A 19,104-nucleotide genomic window follows, 5' to 3' on the forward strand; every position below is an offset into this window, starting at 1 on the left:
TAATTACCCTGATACCAAAACTAGATAAAGTTGTCACATACACACACAAAATTGCAGGTCAATATAATATCCCTGATGAGCATAGATGCAAAAATGCTCAACAAAATATTAGCAAACTAAATATTATTGTCCATCTCCACACACCAAAATTAACTCAAAATGGATTAAGGACCAGAATATATAAGAACTGAAACAATAAGTTGCATAGAAGAAAACAGGTACTAAACTCATGGATTTTATGAATTTGACCTCCGACCAGGGAAGTAAAAGCAAAAATAAGTGAATGGGACTATCTCAAACTCAAAAGCTTTCTGCTCAGCAAAAGAAACCGTCAACAAGGCAAAGAGGCAGCTATCCAAATGGGAGAATATATTTGCAAACAATGCCTCCAATAAGGGCCTAATATCTAAGATATACAAAGAACTCATACAACTCAATAACAATAGAAAAACAAGTAATCCAATTAAAAAATGGACAGAGAACTTGAACATTAAGACCAACAGATATATGAAAGGATACTCAATGTCACCGGTTATTAGGGAAATGCAAATCAAAACCACAATGAGATGCTATCTCACACCTGTTAGAATGACTGTTATCAACAGGACAAGTAATAACAAGTGTTGGAGAGGATATGAAGAAAAAGGAACCCTCATACACTGCTGGTGGGACTGCAAATTGGTACATTTACTGTGGAAAACAGTATGGCACCTCCTCAAAAAACTAAGAATTAAACTACCATATGATTCAGCAATCCTTCTACTGGGTATTTACCCCGAAAATCCGAAAACATTTATCTGAAAAAATATATGCCCACTGATGCTCATAGCAGCATTATTTAGGGTGGCCAGGACATGGAAGCAACTCAAGTTCCTACAATAGGTGATTGGATTAAGAAGCTGTGGTACATATATACAATGGAAAATTAGCCTCCCATAAAAAATTTATTGTTTATTAAACACACACAAATATATACATATTTTGAGGGTCAAATTTACATTAAAAATACATTAAAAAGATCATACACTATGATCAAGTGGGATTTACATCTGCATATCAATCAGCGTGATAGATCAAATTAACAAAATGGAAGATAAAAATCATATAGTCATCTCAATAGATACAGAAAAAGCATTTGACAAAATTTAACAAAGGCGGTATATGATAAACCCACAGCTAACATCATACTCAATGGTGAAAAGCTGGAAGCTTTACTTCTAACATCAGGAACAAGACAAGGATGCCAACTCTTGCTCCTTTTATTAAACATAGTATTGGAAGTCCTAGCCACAGCAATTAGGCAAGAAAAAATAAATAAAATGTATACAAGTAGTTATGGATGACTGTCTGCTACTCAACTCTTGGCCACTGAGCAAAGTGCCTGTTGGACATGTGCACTTAAAAACGGTTGGATTTCTGGTGAATTGGGGGAAAGACACTTGGTCATCAGGGTTTCATTAGGGTTGGTGGATCTGCTCCTGAGTTCCAGTGGCTGCCATTCTGTCTTTTTAATTATGAATTACTGTTTAGTTTTATCATTAATATAGTTTGTTATGTGTTTGGTTTGCCCCGTGGTGGTTAATGCTGAATATTTGCCTCTATAGTGTCCTGGCCTATAATTTTTTCAGGACTAGAAGACTGTGAAAAACATGTGCTTCCTATAAAAACAGATATACAAGTTGGAAAGGAAAGGAAGAAGTAAAACTGTCTCTATTTGCAGATGACATGATACTCTAGAGAGAAAACCCTGTAAAGATGTTACAAAAAAAACTATTAGAACGAATAAGTGTTCAGTAAAGTCATAGTATATAAAATTTACATACAGAAATCAGTTACTAATTAGTTATCAGGAAGAGATATTAAGAAAAAAATACCATTTATAATTGCATCAAAAAAATAAATAAGGTGTAAATTTAGGCAACTAGATGAAAGACCTGTATTCTGAAAAGTAAAAGAAATTGCTGAAGAAATTGAAGTTGACATAAATAAGTGGAGAGATATATTGTGCCTACGGATTGGGAGAATTAATATAATTAAAATGTCTATAGTACCCGAAGCAATCTATGTATTTAATGCAATCCCTATCAAAATACCAATGGCATTTTTCACAGAACTGGAACAAAGAATCCTAAAATGTATATGGAAACACAAAAAACCCTGAATAGCCAATTTTGAGAAAGAAGAACAAAGATAGAAGCATCCTATTCCCTTATTTCAAACTATACTATAAAGCTATTGTAATCAAAGCAATATGGTACTGACATGAAACTAGACTTATAGATCAATGTAACAGAATAGAGAGCCCGGAAACAAACGCACACATAAATGTTCAATTGATCTGTGACAAAGGAGGGAAGAATATACCATTGGGAAAAAAAGTCTTTTCAATAAATGGTGTTGGGAAAACTGGACAGCTACATGTAAAAGAATGAAACTGGACCACTATCTTACACCATATACAAAAATAAATTCAAAATGTATTAAAGACTTGAATATAAGACCTGAAACTATATAACTCCTAGAAGAAAACACACGCAGTAGCCTATTTGACATCAGTCTTAGTAATTTTTTTTTTTAGACCAGTCAATTTAGGCAAGGGAAACAAAAGCAAAATTTAACTAATAGGATTATGTCAAACTAGAAAGCTTTTACTGAGTGAAGGAAACCATCAACAAAACAAAAAGACAATCTACTGAATGGGAGAAGATATTTGCAAATCATACATTTGATGAGGGATTAATGTCTAAACCACACAAAGAATTTAAACAATTTATATTTAAAAAAAGATTTAAAAATGGGCAGAGGTCTCGAGTAGACACTTTTCCGGAGATTCCCAGATGGCTAACAGGCACATGATACGATGCTCGACATGACTAATCATCAGGGAAATGCAAATCAAAATTACAATTACTTCGTACCTGTCAGAATGGCTATTATCAGAAAGACAAAAAATAACAAGTGTTGGTGAGGATATGGAGAAAAGGGAATCTCATACGCTGTTGATGGAATTGTAAAATGGTGCAGCCACTATGGAAAACAGTCTGGAGGTTCTTCAAAAAATTAAAATTAGACCTGTCATACAATCCAGCAATTCTACTTCTGAGTATTTATCCAAAGAATACAAAAACACGAATTTGAAGAGATATATGCACCCCTATGTTTATTGCAGCATTATTTACAATAGCCATATATGGAATCAACCTAAGTGTTTATTGATAGATGAATAATATAGAATGATGTGGTATATATATATATTGCAATATTACTCAGCCATAAAAAAAAAGTATGAAATCTTGCCATTTGGATGGGCCTGGAGAGTATTACGCTTAATGAAATAAGTCAGATAGAGAAAGACAAATACCATATGATTTCATATATATATATATATATATATATATATATATATATATATATAAAACACACAAACAAACAAAACAGAAACAAAATCATAGAAACAGGAAATAAACCGGTGGTTACCGGAGCGAGGATCTTAAGCAGTGGGTGAGATAGGTGAAGGGGATTAATAGGTACAAACTTCCAGTTCTAAAATAAATAAGTCATGAAGATGTAATGTACAGCATAGGGGGATCATAAATATCAAATCATTATGATACACATCTGAAACTAATTAGATATTGTATGTCAATTATACATCAATAAAAGAATTGAGATTTGACATGTATATTAATAACATTTTCATTCTTTTGGTTTTTCAGATCTTGCTCCAGTTTGTCAGACTTTTGTTTCACAACCATATTCTCTCTTCTCCTTTTTGTAAATATTTTGCAGTAAGGAAAATCAAACTATTTATGAATAGTTTTATACCACATGTAGTTTTGAACTGTATTTGGCTTATCATGTAAAATTTTATTGTATTCCTAGATTTATATGTTGAGTTTACTCATTTATTTCTGTAATAGTAGTTCTGAGTGTCCCTTTGAATCTCTGTCGTCCCCTGAAGATAGAATGAAAATTCCACTGCACTTTTTTATTCCCTGTTTTCACACGTTATCCTGCTTCAGTGCCTTACATATCCTTACTAATAGGGTACCAGAGGAGTGTGATTACAAAACATATAACTTTGCTTGACTCCTTTCCTTTCACTTTCTTTCTTAATTGTTTTCATTTTTATTTTGAATTTTTAAATATAAAAATGTATGGAAAATAATATAACAAATATCCATGTACCTACAACTAGAATTAATAAATATTAAAAATTTGGTATTTAGCTTAATATTTATACATATGTGTATATAGTTATATATTTGAAATAGAAAATTTCAAATAAAGTCAAAGTCCTTTCTGTTTTCTTCCCTAGTTTCATTTCTTTCCTACTCTTCATAGAGACAAGGAGAGCATAAAATGCACCTATACCCTCTCGATCTACACTTAATTTTTACTACATATACATGTATCCATCTGTTCAGTGTATTCTAAATCTATTTGCTTAGCATTGTTTAGTGTGGTTCTTAAAATTTTACCAATAGGTTCTCTCCTGTATGCATCATTCTGCGATTTGCTTTTTCAACCAACATTTTTTTAAGATTTATGCATGCTCATACATACAGGTTTAGTTCACTTACGTAACTCCACTATCCCAATGATCAAAATTGTACAATTTATCTATTTTCTTTTAATAGATCTTTAGCTTGTTTTTATTTTTCTTTGAAATAGTTGGCCGGCTTTCAGTCTGCAGTCAATCAATCAACAGAGCTTACTGCAACTTTACTCAGGCACTCAGCCTTTTCCTAAAGAGTTGACATTCTAGTAGGGGGTACCAAATTTATTGATCTGGCCGATAAAGAAATAAGATGGAGTAGAAACTGAACTCTAATCCCTATTAGATAGCTTTTTTTGGTCGACTCTTAAAGTCTTTTGTTTGCAGGTATGATTTATATAAAGTGAAGGTGCTTTCAGAATAAATCTTGAACTTCTGAAAATAATTTGCTTCTTTTAGGTGTTTGTTTAAACTGCCAGGACAATAGCAAAGGGGATCACTGCGAAGAATGCAAAGAAGGGTTTTATCAGAGTCCTGATGCCGCTAAAGAATGTCTTCACTGCCCTTGTTCAGCAGTGACATCTACAGGCAGTTGCATCATAAGTAAGGCCTTTCTCTAAATCTTCATTTTTAGAGGAAAAATCAATGAATCAGTTATCAATAAAGAAAAAGTGCGTCGATAAAGTTATGGATGCTTTAGGTGAAAGGGTGTTATAAAAACAGCGAAGGATTTCCTTTCTAGGAATTTGCAATCAAATCCAATTACATATAAGAAATGAGACTTGAGTTTTTGTTGAAATCGTATTTTACTTTGTCATGACTAAAGAGGAAGAGAGAGAAAAATTATGAGTGCCTGTCCATTGCAACTTATATCAGCATATTTCTTTTGTTCTCAAAGTAAACTTCACAATTAACAAAGTGTAGATTATTCATTTGATTCTCAAAGTAAACTATGCAGTTAACAAAGTACTAGTAGATGTTTTTTAATTTTCAATTGTAGCTTGAGACTGTATTAAATCATTTTGGTGTTCTCTCTGTTTTAGAATTGGGTGAATCGGAACCTAAATGTGTCCAGTGTAAAGATGGTTACACAGGCCAGAACTGTAATGAGTGTGCGAACGGCTATTACAATTCTGACAGCATCTGTATTAAGTGCCAATGTCATGGCCACGTGGACTCAATTAAAACTCCAAAGATATGCAAGCCTGAAAGTGGTGAGTGTATCAACTGCCTCCATAACACCACTGGGCTTTGGTGTGAGAACTGCCTAGAAGGTTACGTTCGAGACCTCGAAGAAAATTGCATCAAGAAAGGTAAAACTTCACCTAAGGTTGTAAATTTAATATCTAAGCCTAGCATTGAAAATTTCAGGACAGCTACTTTTATCTTTGTAAAACCTTCCAATCCCACCAGAGGAGTTTTCTGGAAATAGATTTTGAATTTTGATAGATATTTGCCTGAAACGATCTCCTTCCATACCTGCTGCTCTCCTGATACTCCAAAGTCAACTCCAGAGATTTGAGGACCAAGACAGAGTCATTACAATGTTCTCACATTTTCTCTTCATCTATTTTTATTTTTATGTTAATAATTTAAAAGTTCTATCATGTTTTTTTTTATCCTTTACTTCCTGTATTCTCATCACCTCCAGTAATCACCAAAGGTCTTTTAAAGTAGGAACTATAATCTGGTTAGAAGTTCCAGCTGAGAAACAAGAGTTCATTCTAGCATCTGTCCTAACTTTGGGCCTAAGTTTTGCCATTTGTGATAGAGGAAATAGTAATAATACTCCTTTTGATTTTTAAAGGAAAAGTTATTAATATGGCAAAATGTTCCTTACAGGGAGGTTCAGTAAGAGTTTAGATATGAATTAATGATTAGAAATTCAGGGTGAATTCAGGCTTTATTAGGTCACAGAGAAATTAGACCATGTTCTTCTATAAACCACTCTTTGATATTCTGACAGAAACTGAATATTGGTCTAATGGAAAGTTGGTCTGTGGCACGTGTCATCCTTCTGCCGTTTTCTTGACATCTTTATTCATTTGTGATCAAGGCTAAAAGACTCAGATCGAGCCCTATCACCAGCCTGGAGATCCTGTCACTCAGTTCTCGTTCTCATTCTCAGACTGACAGGACTGTGATGATTTTTATTAGATTAAATAACATAAAACATGTCTCTTTTTAGAGGCATAGACTGATGTGGCTGACTGTGATGAGGAATTATAATGATAATAATTATTTTGTTGAGTGACTACTATGTGCCAAGCACTGTAAACATTAAATATAATAATGTTATACAGTATGTTATTTCATTTAATCTTTCCCAAGAACTTTGCAAAGTAGATATCATCCCCATTATAGATGATGAACCTCAGTTTTAAAAAGATTGACTGACTTGTCTGTAACCACACAGTTCTACTTGATTCTAGAGCCTTCGGTATTTCCGCCAAACAGTGCTGCATTAGAAGAACATACTATAGTACCTTAATTATAAAATTGCTATAATCTGCACAAAGGAAAAATTACTACACATGCAATTAAAGGAGGGTCTTTTCTCTCTTGGCTGACATCAACTTTGGACATTTAAATTTTGTTATTCAGAAGTAACTAGAAATATAACTTTCCTGTTTTGTTTTTGCCTCCTTTGAAGAGAATTTTACCTTTTTGAAATGGCATCAGACACACTGAACTTATTTTAGTTCAAATGATTGTCATCTATCCCTGCCACTTTTAACCAAGTGATTTAGAGCTCACTAGTGACATATTTACTGCCTTTGCAGGAATTCATATGAATCTACCCAAGAATAAAGAAGGATGGAAAATTCCAACATTAGAGTATTTACAAAGATTTTAATTTAGATAGTAGATATTTCAGACAACAACCATGGATGTAATAATCAAGCTTTCTAGACCCTGATTCTTTTCACTATATTTCTTTAACAATTATTTTTAACTTGCATGATCTTAAAGCAGAATATCATGTCAACATGCCATATCAACTTCCACTCCCATATATTTCTTTTATTGTTTCTTAAAACTAGATAATTTTGTCTTTTACATTTCATTCTCTGTTTTTATTTTCAGAAGTTATTGTTCCAACACCTGAAGGTTCTACCATTTTGGTTTCCAATGCCTCTTTGACCACCTCAGTGCCCACCCCTGTTATAAATAGTACCTTTACCCCCACAACCCTGCAAACTATCTTTTCAGTAAGCTCTGCTGAAAACAGCACATCAGCTTTAGCTGATGTATCATGGACCCAATTTAACATCATCATTTTGACTGTCATCATCATTGTGGTGGTGCTGCTGATGGGATTTGTGGGGGCCGTGTACATGTACCGGGAGTACCAAAACCGGAAACTCAATGCTCCCTTTTGGACCATCGAGCTGAAAGAAGACAATATCAGTTTCAGCAGCTACCATGACAGCATTCCCAACGCAGACGTGTCAGGATTGCTGGAAGATGATGGCAATGAAGTGGCTCCCAATGGGCAGCTGACCCTGACAACACCCATGCACAACTACAAAGCCTGAGGAGCCAGAACTCTTCTCCACAGTGCTCACTAAGACAGTGTCAGTCCCTGGGCCAGACAAAGCTGGGTAGATTTTGCTGAGAAAGCAAAGGCATATAGTGCATCTGAGATTTTCAGGTACAAATTCATAATGCATTTATACTATTACTCTTAGTTTTCCCATGAAGATCTGAAGTGGTCACTGTCAATAAGGACTTGAAGTAAAGTATATTTTTGTACCAAACCACATGGGAGTAGAGAAAGGCTGAACCCCATAGTGCAGCCCCAATTCACTTTGACCTTCAAATAGACTCCTGGGGAGTGTCCACACAACCAGCGGAAACAGGATGATGGATGTGGAGGGGGAGAGGACTGCCGGAAGACTTCATCTCCATTCCTGAAACATGTTTTTTAAAAGGAGAGTCAGGGATGGTATTCGTTTTACTGTACTGAAAGACACTGAGGAAAAGCTGATGTCGGGGCTGTAGCACAATAAACAATCTTGATTGTTTCCAGAATAGGAGCAGAAAAGTCCCAAGAAGGTCTTTAGAAGGGTTCCACGATTCTTGCTTGGATTACAGCACAGGATTAAATCTAATGATAGAGAGCGGAAGGCAACATCTGGGAACAGGAAGCTGATAGTTCTCCTTAGGGTCTCAGTGTAAATGATAATTTGTCTAGAAATAAGGAATATTCCTGCCTCTAGAGAAATAAGGTGTATATAGTAAATGTAGCATATCTGGTCAACATTGTATTTGTATCTATTTGTAAAAAAAGATCATGTCATATTTTATCATCTAGAATGTATTTGTACAGCAGTTGATGGCGTTGTAAAAAGAAAATATGCGGATTGGTTAAAAATACTGTAAAATAGATGGCAATATTGCTAGAGCTGGGACTCTGGTGAGCATCAGTCATTTTAGTCCCTCTTTGGACATTGTTGAAATTTGTAAGCGGTTGAATGTTTCTAATCTTTCTCTTCGTTTCTCAGTCTAAAAGTAGACTTATGTGTTCTTTGACTTATTATAGATTCAAGCAATAGATTTTGAAGTCAATGATTGTTAAGCTGGGACATGGGCTGCACTCTCCACGCTACTCACCTAATTAGACATTAGCTACTCTACATATTTCACATAGATTAATGTAGAACATATCCTCATTAAAAATGGGTTTTTTAAATGTAAAAGATAGTCTTCCAAAGGAATTAGAATATTTTAGTTCCAAAAGAAAAGCCATCATATCACTTGGGGTCCCCTGTTTTCATGCCCGGGAAATATTGAGATTTCTTCTCCCCGCCCCCCATAGAAAAATACCTCCTACATTTAAACATAGCCTATCACTCATAGACCATCTCTCTGCAGTTTTACCATTCTGTCTTTTTGTCTGGTTAGGGGGTAGCATTAAAGTTGAGTGGATATGGTTAGTCCTGGCTTTTAGATGCACTTTTTTCTTAGAGGACATCTGCTGTTGCTCTTATCTATCACAATATTGACAGACTCTGGGTTAAATAAGCCAGGAAAAGTGACCAGAAATCAAATATAGGTATGTGTTAGGGGGAACAGCAAATCGTCAAGTGGTTAGAAGAAAAAACAATAGACCCAGGAAATACAAGTTGACAACTTTGCCTAACTCCCCCGGAGTAAAACCTGGAATTTGGCCGTACCTCTGTAGGAGGCCACTAAGTCGTTCTCAGGGTTTGGAGATAATGATCCGGAGGCTGTCCAGGCAGATAAGCTACTTCTGGTAACCTGAGGTGCTTTGGATACTCGGCCATTGCTCATGAGAGTACAGATTACTTTATGTTACATTACAGTAAAATAAACTAATATTTCTATATCCCTTTCAAGGCATCTTTCCATATGTGTGTCTTTTGTTCCTCATCGTAGCCCCCTGAGGGAGTAATTGTTATCCCCATTTTATAGATGAGGTTAACTCTCTTGTTTAAGGCTACATGATATGTCATTATTAGGCTTGGAATTAGGACTCTGAATCACATATATTGTAAACTATATGCTAATGCAGAAATTGTCTGGCCACAGACACAGAAGGCTGGGAGGAAGAGTCCCGCCTGTAAATGCTTCTAATTGTTCTATGTACAAGGTGCCCTCTAGGGCCACATGGCTATGAAGGAATTTTTGGAAAGAACACAGGATTACTCTCTGAAGCCAGAAGATAAGAAAGTAAAAACACCAGTTTGTGCTTCACTAAAGTGAACTAGCCTTTCCAAGCAAAGAGAGAAAACCTGCTTTCCCCCTCATCTGTCAATTACATGTGTACAAGGCTATGTGTTGCACAATTTTAAGGAACTGTGCAAAGTGGCGTACTTACCTGCCTTTTCCCCAGATTACCACCCCTGTAAAGCCAGAGATTAAGGATGATGAGAAGAAAACATTTGTTAAACAAAAGTTAACCCAACAGAGAAAGAAAGATTGTTTATCGGGATCTAAGAACTAAAGCCAAATAGTCCAGATTCTGGCCATTCCTTAAAACAGACTTTAAAAGATATCACAAAAATTGAATCACAATGTTTATCTTTAAATACTTACAAACAGTCCAAGATCATGTTTTTAATTTTTCCCAATGAAAAAAATTAAGGACTTAAAATTTTAAATTAATGTTATTTTGTGTCCTTTGCTTTTTGCTGGTGGAAATAATTTTGTTTTAAAATAATCAATCATGAAGTGATCTACTACCAAAACCAGATGAGGAAACTAGTGTGGAGAGCATTACACAATATTCATTTCTCTAAAGGCACGCCTCCCCCTCCATGAACTGTGGCATTCAGCACTAGGCTCCCATCAGTCCTTTAGAAACTAATATTGGAATAGTTTTTGTTTAAAGATTTAAAATGTGTTTATTTTCAAATAAGACAAGTGTGACTCTTATTGATAAATGAGACAGATATAGCTATTAAGTGATACTTTTATCTTCATTAACTCATTTTAATAAGCCCTTAAGCATTTCTGACAGATGCCCTGGGTAGTGTTGGTAGGTATGTCTGTCCTCCCTTCTTCCCTCCCTCCCTCCATGCTCTAGCTCCCAAAGGTCTCTATTAATGGAATTTCTCCAGTTACAGAGAAAAATAATAAAAACTAAACCTCATTTATACTAAAGTCCTAGGGACTTGTTGTGTTATTTCTAGGGATACCTGAATTTTCAGAGAGGAGAACAGAGCAGATAGAAGGGAGGAGAGAGAGATTTTGGGAGAGGATTTGTAGAAGCATAAAATTATATGGCACTTTCTAAGCCCAGATATTCCCAGGAAAATTGACTTAAAAAAAAAAAAAAAAGCACTTAGTGACTCATGAGTTTGTTTTGGTCTGCTAAATGCCTTCAGGACATTTAGCCCTTGTACCATTTTGGTGGCAGAGAACTAAACCAACAGTACTTCCTCCTGAGAGCCTCAGCTGGGATTGGGTTATTAGATCATTCACTTTGGTCCCATGTTGCTTGTAGGGTACATGGTGAACATAACACCACTTGTCATGAATATTCCTGGCTAATATATTTTGAGGTATGTGAGTAGGAGCTGAATTGACACATCTCAAGGAAAGCTCTCTGACAAAAGTTCAGAGAAGTAAAAAGCAACCCAATATAACTTATTAGAGCAAGGAAAGCATTTCTGGCCTCATCCATGAAGAACCCTTGGTCTGTTATGATCCTGATAGTAAGAAGTTTGGGATCTAAAATGAGTTTGGTGAAGCGCAGGAGAGAATTAGAAGGCTAATGCAAGTTGGTAACTCTGAGCCAGTGACTATGCCAAGGGGAAAAGCAGGAAGAACACACTGATTCATCTGAAGAAGTCAAATAATACCAAATGGACTAAAGGTTATGGATCATTAAAATGTCAGTGGTCGAATGATGATTTTTCAGAGACATTCGGGAATCTTTCTTGCTACTTGCGCGTACTCAGTGACTGCGACAGTAGCCCCAGCACGTGAGCCCAGGGATTCAGATTTAAGTAAGTCCAAGAGGTAAATGATTTTAAGTTAAATTTTAATGCTGGGCACGAGCACTCTGTAATACATTAAATTTCAGCCCAAGCAATTAGGGAATGTTTCTAACGTGTTAAACTTGTATTTTATGTCACTAAAATTCTAACAAATTTAAAAACGTGTCTCATACATATGCTGTACTAGGCTTCATGATGCATTTCTAAATTTGTGTATGATTTGAATATATAAAAGAATTTATACAAGAGTGTTATTTAAAATTATTAAAAAATAAATGTATATAATTTGTACCTATTGTAGATTTGTTGTTTTACTTTTTTTTATGTGGTCAGAGTTGTTGGAAGTCTTTTAATATGTATCAGAGATCATTTATTTTTAAACTACTTCATGAAAATCATTGAACTCTTCATGTATTGACCATACTTTTTAAGAAGGTCCTTTAAAGAATGTTTTCTACTTAGGAAAAAAATGCCCCATGAAGAAGATCCCGCCTCTAAAACAAAACAAAACAAAACAAAACAAAACAAAACAAAACAAAACAAAACAAAACAACATACCTTAAGAAAAAGGCGTATATTAACATATGTTCTTGTTTGTGCTTTTGCTTTTCACCTCAGATCCTTGGGGTTTCCATGAAAATGTTGTAGAAAACACTTGCTCCTTTTGGATTTCTTTTTCATACATATAAAAAATTTCCTTTAGTACAAATTCGAGGGGCCACAACCAAGTTCTATGTGTTTATTAGATAACTGGTAAGGAGAATACATCTTTATTATTTTGAAGTACTCTTGAAGACCCTCTTTTTTGACAAAGTTCAATGGTGTTTAATGGGATGCCACGTAGAGATCCAAGGGATACTTTGAAAAAGAAGAAACGCTTAGGCCTTTCTTTGTGCTGAGATTTTTATAAACTTCAATTGGTTTATTCAACTTTAGTTGTTGATACTTAATCTTTAAAACAGTTTTTTATTTTCTAGGTCACACAAGAAAACAAGTTTTATTACTTTATAATCCCACCTTATATATTTACAATCCCACCATATATATACATATATATGTGTGTGTATATATATATTCTATACCTGTAGTTCTATGATATACATATGATATACATTGGGTATTATTTTAAGGAAACAGAGTAAGCGTGGCAGAAATCTAAGCAAATTAAAATTTCAAGAAAAAGTAAATTTATAAATTTACCACAGCAAGAGGAAACATTGTCAGAAACATTACTTTCACAATATTTTTAATTCTTTTGATAAAAGTCTATCAAGTAAGGTTGCATTATAAAAATTGGCTGTATTTTTGATAGAAGTATAAGATGCACGTGTTTTAAAAAATTACACATGCTTTATTATAATTGAATCAGTAACTTCAGAGTAACAACTGTGCTTGGTTACATTAAAAAATAGTTAAGCTAAATTCAAAACAATGTTTTTCATGAGATGATAGTATGTGTTAACCGATAAGCTGAAAAGCAACATTTTCAGTTAATGTTAACAATCATAATTTTGTTTTTTAAGGCAATTTTACGAAGAAATTATCATAATTATTGTATAGGCTTTCTTATACCTCTGCCTACAAAATGAAAGTCATCAGAAAATGTTAAATTTAAAATGTGTTGCCTGCTTGTGTTAATAAGTAGATTTAAAAATGAACTTCAGACAGTTGCAGAAAAAAACGGCAAAATATTTTCTTTGTATGTAGTAAGAGTCGGTTTGGGTAATAAAGGAAGTGTTTGGGAGGAAATCTCCTTTTGAGGTTTCCTTTGTGTTGTCAGACCAACTGCTAAAGTTTTATACAACAATGTTGTTTTTCTTAATCTCTGCCCCAAGTAAGGAAGAGTCTTGGCCCTTCCTCAGGTCCACTGCCATTCTAACCCAACCATGTTAAACTCATATATAACTTCGTATATATGCCAGCTATATGATGTCTTTCCTCCTTTGGTGGTACTGTTTTTTCTATCACATCCTGGAGAATATTCCTTCATTCTTGACAACCCCTTGACAAAAGAAAATTAATCCATGCTAATTCTTTCAACCCTCCCATTTGCCTAATGAATACCTCTCTTATAGCATATATTTTTTTGTATATACTTGTTATTTTATGTCTTCCTCAGTAGACTCTGTATTCCTTGAAGCCAGAGCATTCTCCTATCTCTAGTACCTGGCGTAGTGCTGGCACATTGTGGCTGCTCAGTAAATGGTGGGTTAAAACAAAAGGTACTTGACAGATACATAAAAGAGGTGATATGTGAATTTATTTAGTGAAGTATTATAAGAAATTATATTCAATGGGTAATACGAAATTTTTTATTTAACAGAGATGTCAGCAAATTGGCTTCAGAAGGTCTGAGAAACTCTTGAAATCATGCTCTTTTCTGTGTGTGTGTGTGTGTGTGTGTGTGTGTGTGAGAGAGAGAGAGAGAGAATACAAACAATGTGTGTGTGTGTGCTTTCTGGAGAGAAAGGTCCATAATCTTAATCATAGTCTACAAAGTATCTAGTTCCCAAAAGGATTGACAACTACATGGATGGGGATTACTTTGTGTATTTCCGTAATAACAACCCTCCCATCAAATGTAACTCAGTATGGCCTTGATATAAGAAGTCCACTTCTGGGACTCTCTTGTAAAGAAATGACCTAAAAAGCAGAGACTTCTGTGCAAAAAATGTCTTTTTTTTTTTTTCACCAGAGTTGTTAAAAAAAAAGGGACAAACTCTAGGCGTTTCTAACAGGATGTGGTTTAGTGTCACATCTTGTTGAGATAACATACAGTCATTAAAAAGAATAAGGAAGAATGATTAATAACAATCGAAATTAAGTGAAGAAAAACAGGATCTTTTGAAGACATGCACACAGTCCCACTTCTAGTATATAGTTTAGAGAAACTTATCTACATTTCAAATTCTTTATTGAAGCATCAATTGTTAAAGCAAAATAATTTGAAACACCCAATTTGGCAGTAGAAGAATGTATAAACTGTGGTCTATCCGTATACTTTGAACAGAATTGTATGCAGTAGTCGAAAATCAATGAATTACAACTATTAACATCAATATAGATGAATCTCAAAAACATGCCAAGTAAAATGAACCATAGAGTATACATACAATATAATTTATATAATGGCCAAAAATAGAAACTGGAATATGTTGCTTAAAAATGCATACATATATAGTAAAACTATAAAGAAAAACAGGAAATGATTAATACAAGAGTAAAGATAACTTTGGAAGGGAAGGGGGATGTACAGATAACTTCAGAAGTATTGGTAATGTTCTTTCTTTAGTAGTGTGTATGTACATGGATTTCATTGTATTCTTTTAAAAACACAATATGTGAGTGTATATGCACACGTATACTCTGATATATATGTAACATTTCGTAGTGAAAAATTTTAATAAGATGTAAACTGGTGAATGCAGCACAATTTCAACTATGTTGGAAAAATACATATAGGAAATGTTTGGAAGGAAATACCATAACTTGGTGACATCTATACTAATGCAACAAATCCACTGCGTTTTATTTTGTAATGGTAAAAAATAAATTCAGCAAGAGGATATAGAATCCTAAATGTTTATTTACTTAATAACAAAGCTATTACCTATTATCAATCAATGTAATTCAATCAGACTGAGAAAGAAGAATCATATGATCCTCTCAGTATATGTAAAAAAAACATTTGACAAAATTCGATGTTCGGTCATGATAAAAATGAAAATGACAATGACAAAGTAGATGGTGAGATGCTCTACTATCAACTTATCGGTTTGATTCGAAGGCTGGGACCGTCTTCATCTTTTAATCCCATGGCCAAGCACAGGCCCTGGTACCAAAAAGAGCTCACTAAATATCAGTGAATGAATAAGTGATTGAATCAGCTGTGCTGAAGTTTTTACACTGGTAAATGTGGTAATGACATGTAACTATTTTGCAGTTTGTAGGCTTTGAGTTAGAGCAAGTCTAAGCCCAAAACCAGATAGACTGTTATTTTGGGCAGCACTGAGTCACTTATAAGTATGGATGTTTGTGAGTGACCCCAAGAACAAACAGCACAACTTTTCCTTCAGTGGAATGATGCTGATAAAGCTCATTCCTTCTGTGTGGAGAGATCTCGCCCACACTGGACTGCCTGTCCTCAAACACTGTGGCGTGTGCTGACCGGGTAGGAAGCAGACTCGGCCTGCTACATGGATGCTCTGGGTGCCCTCCCCTTCCTGCCTTTATTTTTAGTAGCTTGCAGAGCCAACAGGCTATAGCTCAGCTTTTTAATTTCCCCCCAAAGATTTTCTAAATGAGCCATTGTTATCTTTCATCGCCATAGCTTAGGGGATTATCCGGCTTCATTTGAAGAGGCTATTTTTACCAAGAGATGAGATTCTTCCAGACAAGAATAAAGATATTAATGGTGGTTTATTAAAATTCCGTTTTAGTTTAGATAATCATTTTGGGGTAATTAAACAAATTGTATAGACTCCAATGGGACATTAATCTTCAAAGGAACCATGTGAAATGGAGAGGCCTTTAAATTCTGTAGCAAGTACCAGAGTTTGCCAACAGTGACATTTTGAATTTCCTTTGGTAAAAATGAAAACGGAGCGATGTTAACAGGTATTGGTCCTGGGTGAAGAATGAATTTCATTTCCTTATAATCTGTACCTCACCTTTCCGTATTAAAAGACCACTAAACCGTTAAATCAGAGAGCTATGGATTCCGTTGTGGACCTCTCAACCACAGGATCTTGAGCAAGTTAACAGACGACTCAGTCCTATTGTCCTTGCCTGTAAAAGGTATAACGATGGTGACCTCTTAGGGTTGCACTGAGGTTAAATGAAATCTTACATATAAAGCACCCCAGCACACACCATGCCTCCAATAAATGCTAATTCCCTTCCACTCGACCTTTAAGAGGTCTTCAATAAAAGCTTTACAAAAAAAAAATGCAGTGTTATTCTTCTGTAATGAATTGGAGAACTGGATTGGGTACCAGGTGGCTTGTTTTCTGTTGAGTACTGGAGTAAGACCACTCTTAGGTTTTAGGTATATTTGGAATGAAATGAGATACTTTTCAAAGTTGAATTATTGCTGTTTCAGTGGGCAGCATGGAGCCAGGATGGCATCCTCAGGAGGCTAAAGCAGGTGGCCTGGCATCTTGTCGGCGCTCCTGAGGGCTCACGGGATTCACGAGTTGCCACGATCGCCCAGGGAAATGGATGGGAAGTGGGTACAGCGGTGTCCCCTTACCTGTGGTTCCACTTTCTGCAGTTTCAGTTACCTATGGTCAACAGTGGAGCGAAGATGGTAAATGGAATATTCCAGAAATAAACAATTTGTACGTTTTTAATGGCGCGCTGTTCTGAGTTGTGTGATGAAATCTTGTGCCAACCCGTTCCGTCCCACCCAGGACGTGAATCATCCCTTTAGCCAGCGTATCCACACTGTATATGCTACCCGCCTCTTAGTCACTTGGTAACTGTCTCAGACACAGAGAGAGGGGGAGAGAGAGGGACTGCATTCACATAACTTTTATTATAGTATTTTGTTATAATGTTTTATTATTAGTTATTGTTGTTACTATGCCTAATTTCATATTATATGTACACACACACACACACACACGTACACATTTATTAAACACTTACTATCTGCCAGGCACTAAAATAGATCCCAGGATACAGAATTAAAGGTCCCTGCTCTGCAAAGAAACCAGACACAAAAGTGTACATACTGTGTGATTCCAGGCATACGAAACTCTAGAAAAGGTCAGTCTTTAATGACAGAAGGTAGAAAGACGGTCTCCTGAGGCGGAAGGGAGATTCAGTAGGACTGGATCACAGGGGAACTTTTTGGGCTGATGGAGACGTTTTACATTGATCCTAAAACAAACCACTAGCCTTATGTGGCTATTTAAGTAAAATTTAAACAAATTCAGGTCCTCATTTATATTTCCAAGGTTCAACAGCCACACGTGGCCACTCTATTGCACGGAGCAGGTTTAGAAGATGTCCATCATCTTGGGACGTTCTTTTGGAGAGCACTGTGCTCTCTCTTGACTGTGGTGGTGCTGACGTGGGCGTCTAAGTTTGCCAAAGCTCATCGGAATGTATACTTCAAATGGATGCATTTTATTGCATGTCAATTATATTTTGATAAAATTGATTTGAAATAAAGTCCTACTCTCCAGAAGCTCATAGTCTAACAGAGCAGACAGCCAAGTTAACGGTTATAGAGCTGCGTTAAGTGCTACAAAAGGGACAAGCCCAGGGTGTCCTGGAGGTTCAGATGTGGGGCAGCTATCCAAACAGGGCCCTGTTAAACCATGGTTGGGGGAACTCTGGGAACTAGGCAGAGAGGGGGAAAGAAAGGCGTTCTAGACAATAAGATCCACTAACACAGAGTTCTTTAGGTGCGTTAGAAAAATACGCCCCACTTTAGGAGAGACTCAGTTAGGGAAGCAGAGCACGGACTGGATTTCGGCCTCCACCCATCCTTTGGCTGGGTGTCCTCATGCGAGCCACAGCCTGTGCGGTGTCCTGGTGGCCAGCCACACAGGGCGGGAGGCATATGCAAAGGCACAGAGCCTCACATTCGTCCCTCTGAGTAAGCAGGGGATGCGGCCACTTGCTTGTGGTCCTCCTGCCCTAGGTCCTGACTTGCTCTCTCAATAAAAATTCACTGCATTTAAGGGAGAGGCAAGTTTACCACCATCTCCTGTAGGTCACCATCAAGACATCAGTGCTTCTTTTAGTCTGCAAAACATCCAGACCACTGATTGATTCTATTACCCTTCTTTGCCTACAGCTATTGCCGTTTTATTATTCAGATATGCAGCTGGGACGGGTGCTCCAAAGGTGTTCCTGCGGCCTTACAATAGTTTTCCCAGTGGCTTTTGACTCATATCCAGCTTCTGATAGAAGTGGGATCTGGCCATGGTACTGAGGATGATCAATTTAGGCAGGGAGATCGTGATTTGGGATAATCTAGGCCTTCGGTAAATTTCCAAAAAAAACCCCCAAAAATATGCAGGAGCATCAGCTTTTGAGGATTAGAAGATTGAAGTCCAAATTCTTTTCTCTGTGACTAGATTGCTGTATGACTCTGGGAGAACTGGGTCACGTCTCTTGAGCCTC

At 36.0% G+C, this 19,104-nt stretch overlaps 1 protein-coding gene across 1 annotated transcript in view; it reads left to right on the top strand.

The window, feature by feature from the left end:
- Positions 1–12,258, top strand: part of MEGF9 (multiple EGF like domains 9) — a 79,372-nt gene extending 67,114 nt beyond the window's left edge. Inside the window, exons 4-6 of the mRNA XM_016155954.2 lie at positions 4,958–5,101; positions 5,542–5,811; positions 7,586–12,258. Of these exons, the coding sequence (XP_016011440.2) occupies positions 4,958–5,101; positions 5,542–5,811; positions 7,586–8,037 (866 nt within the window). The 3' untranslated portion in view covers positions 8,038–12,258. The remainder of the gene's footprint in view (positions 1–4,957; positions 5,102–5,541; positions 5,812–7,585) is intronic.
- The last annotated feature ends 6,846 nt before the right edge of the window (positions 12,259–19,104 follow it).

The sequence above is a fragment of the Rousettus aegyptiacus genome, unplaced genomic scaffold, assembly GCF_014176215.1.
Source record: "Rousettus aegyptiacus isolate mRouAeg1 unplaced genomic scaffold, mRouAeg1.p scaffold_m13_p_3, whole genome shotgun sequence".
Taxonomy (NCBI): domain Eukaryota; kingdom Metazoa; phylum Chordata; class Mammalia; order Chiroptera; family Pteropodidae; genus Rousettus; species Rousettus aegyptiacus.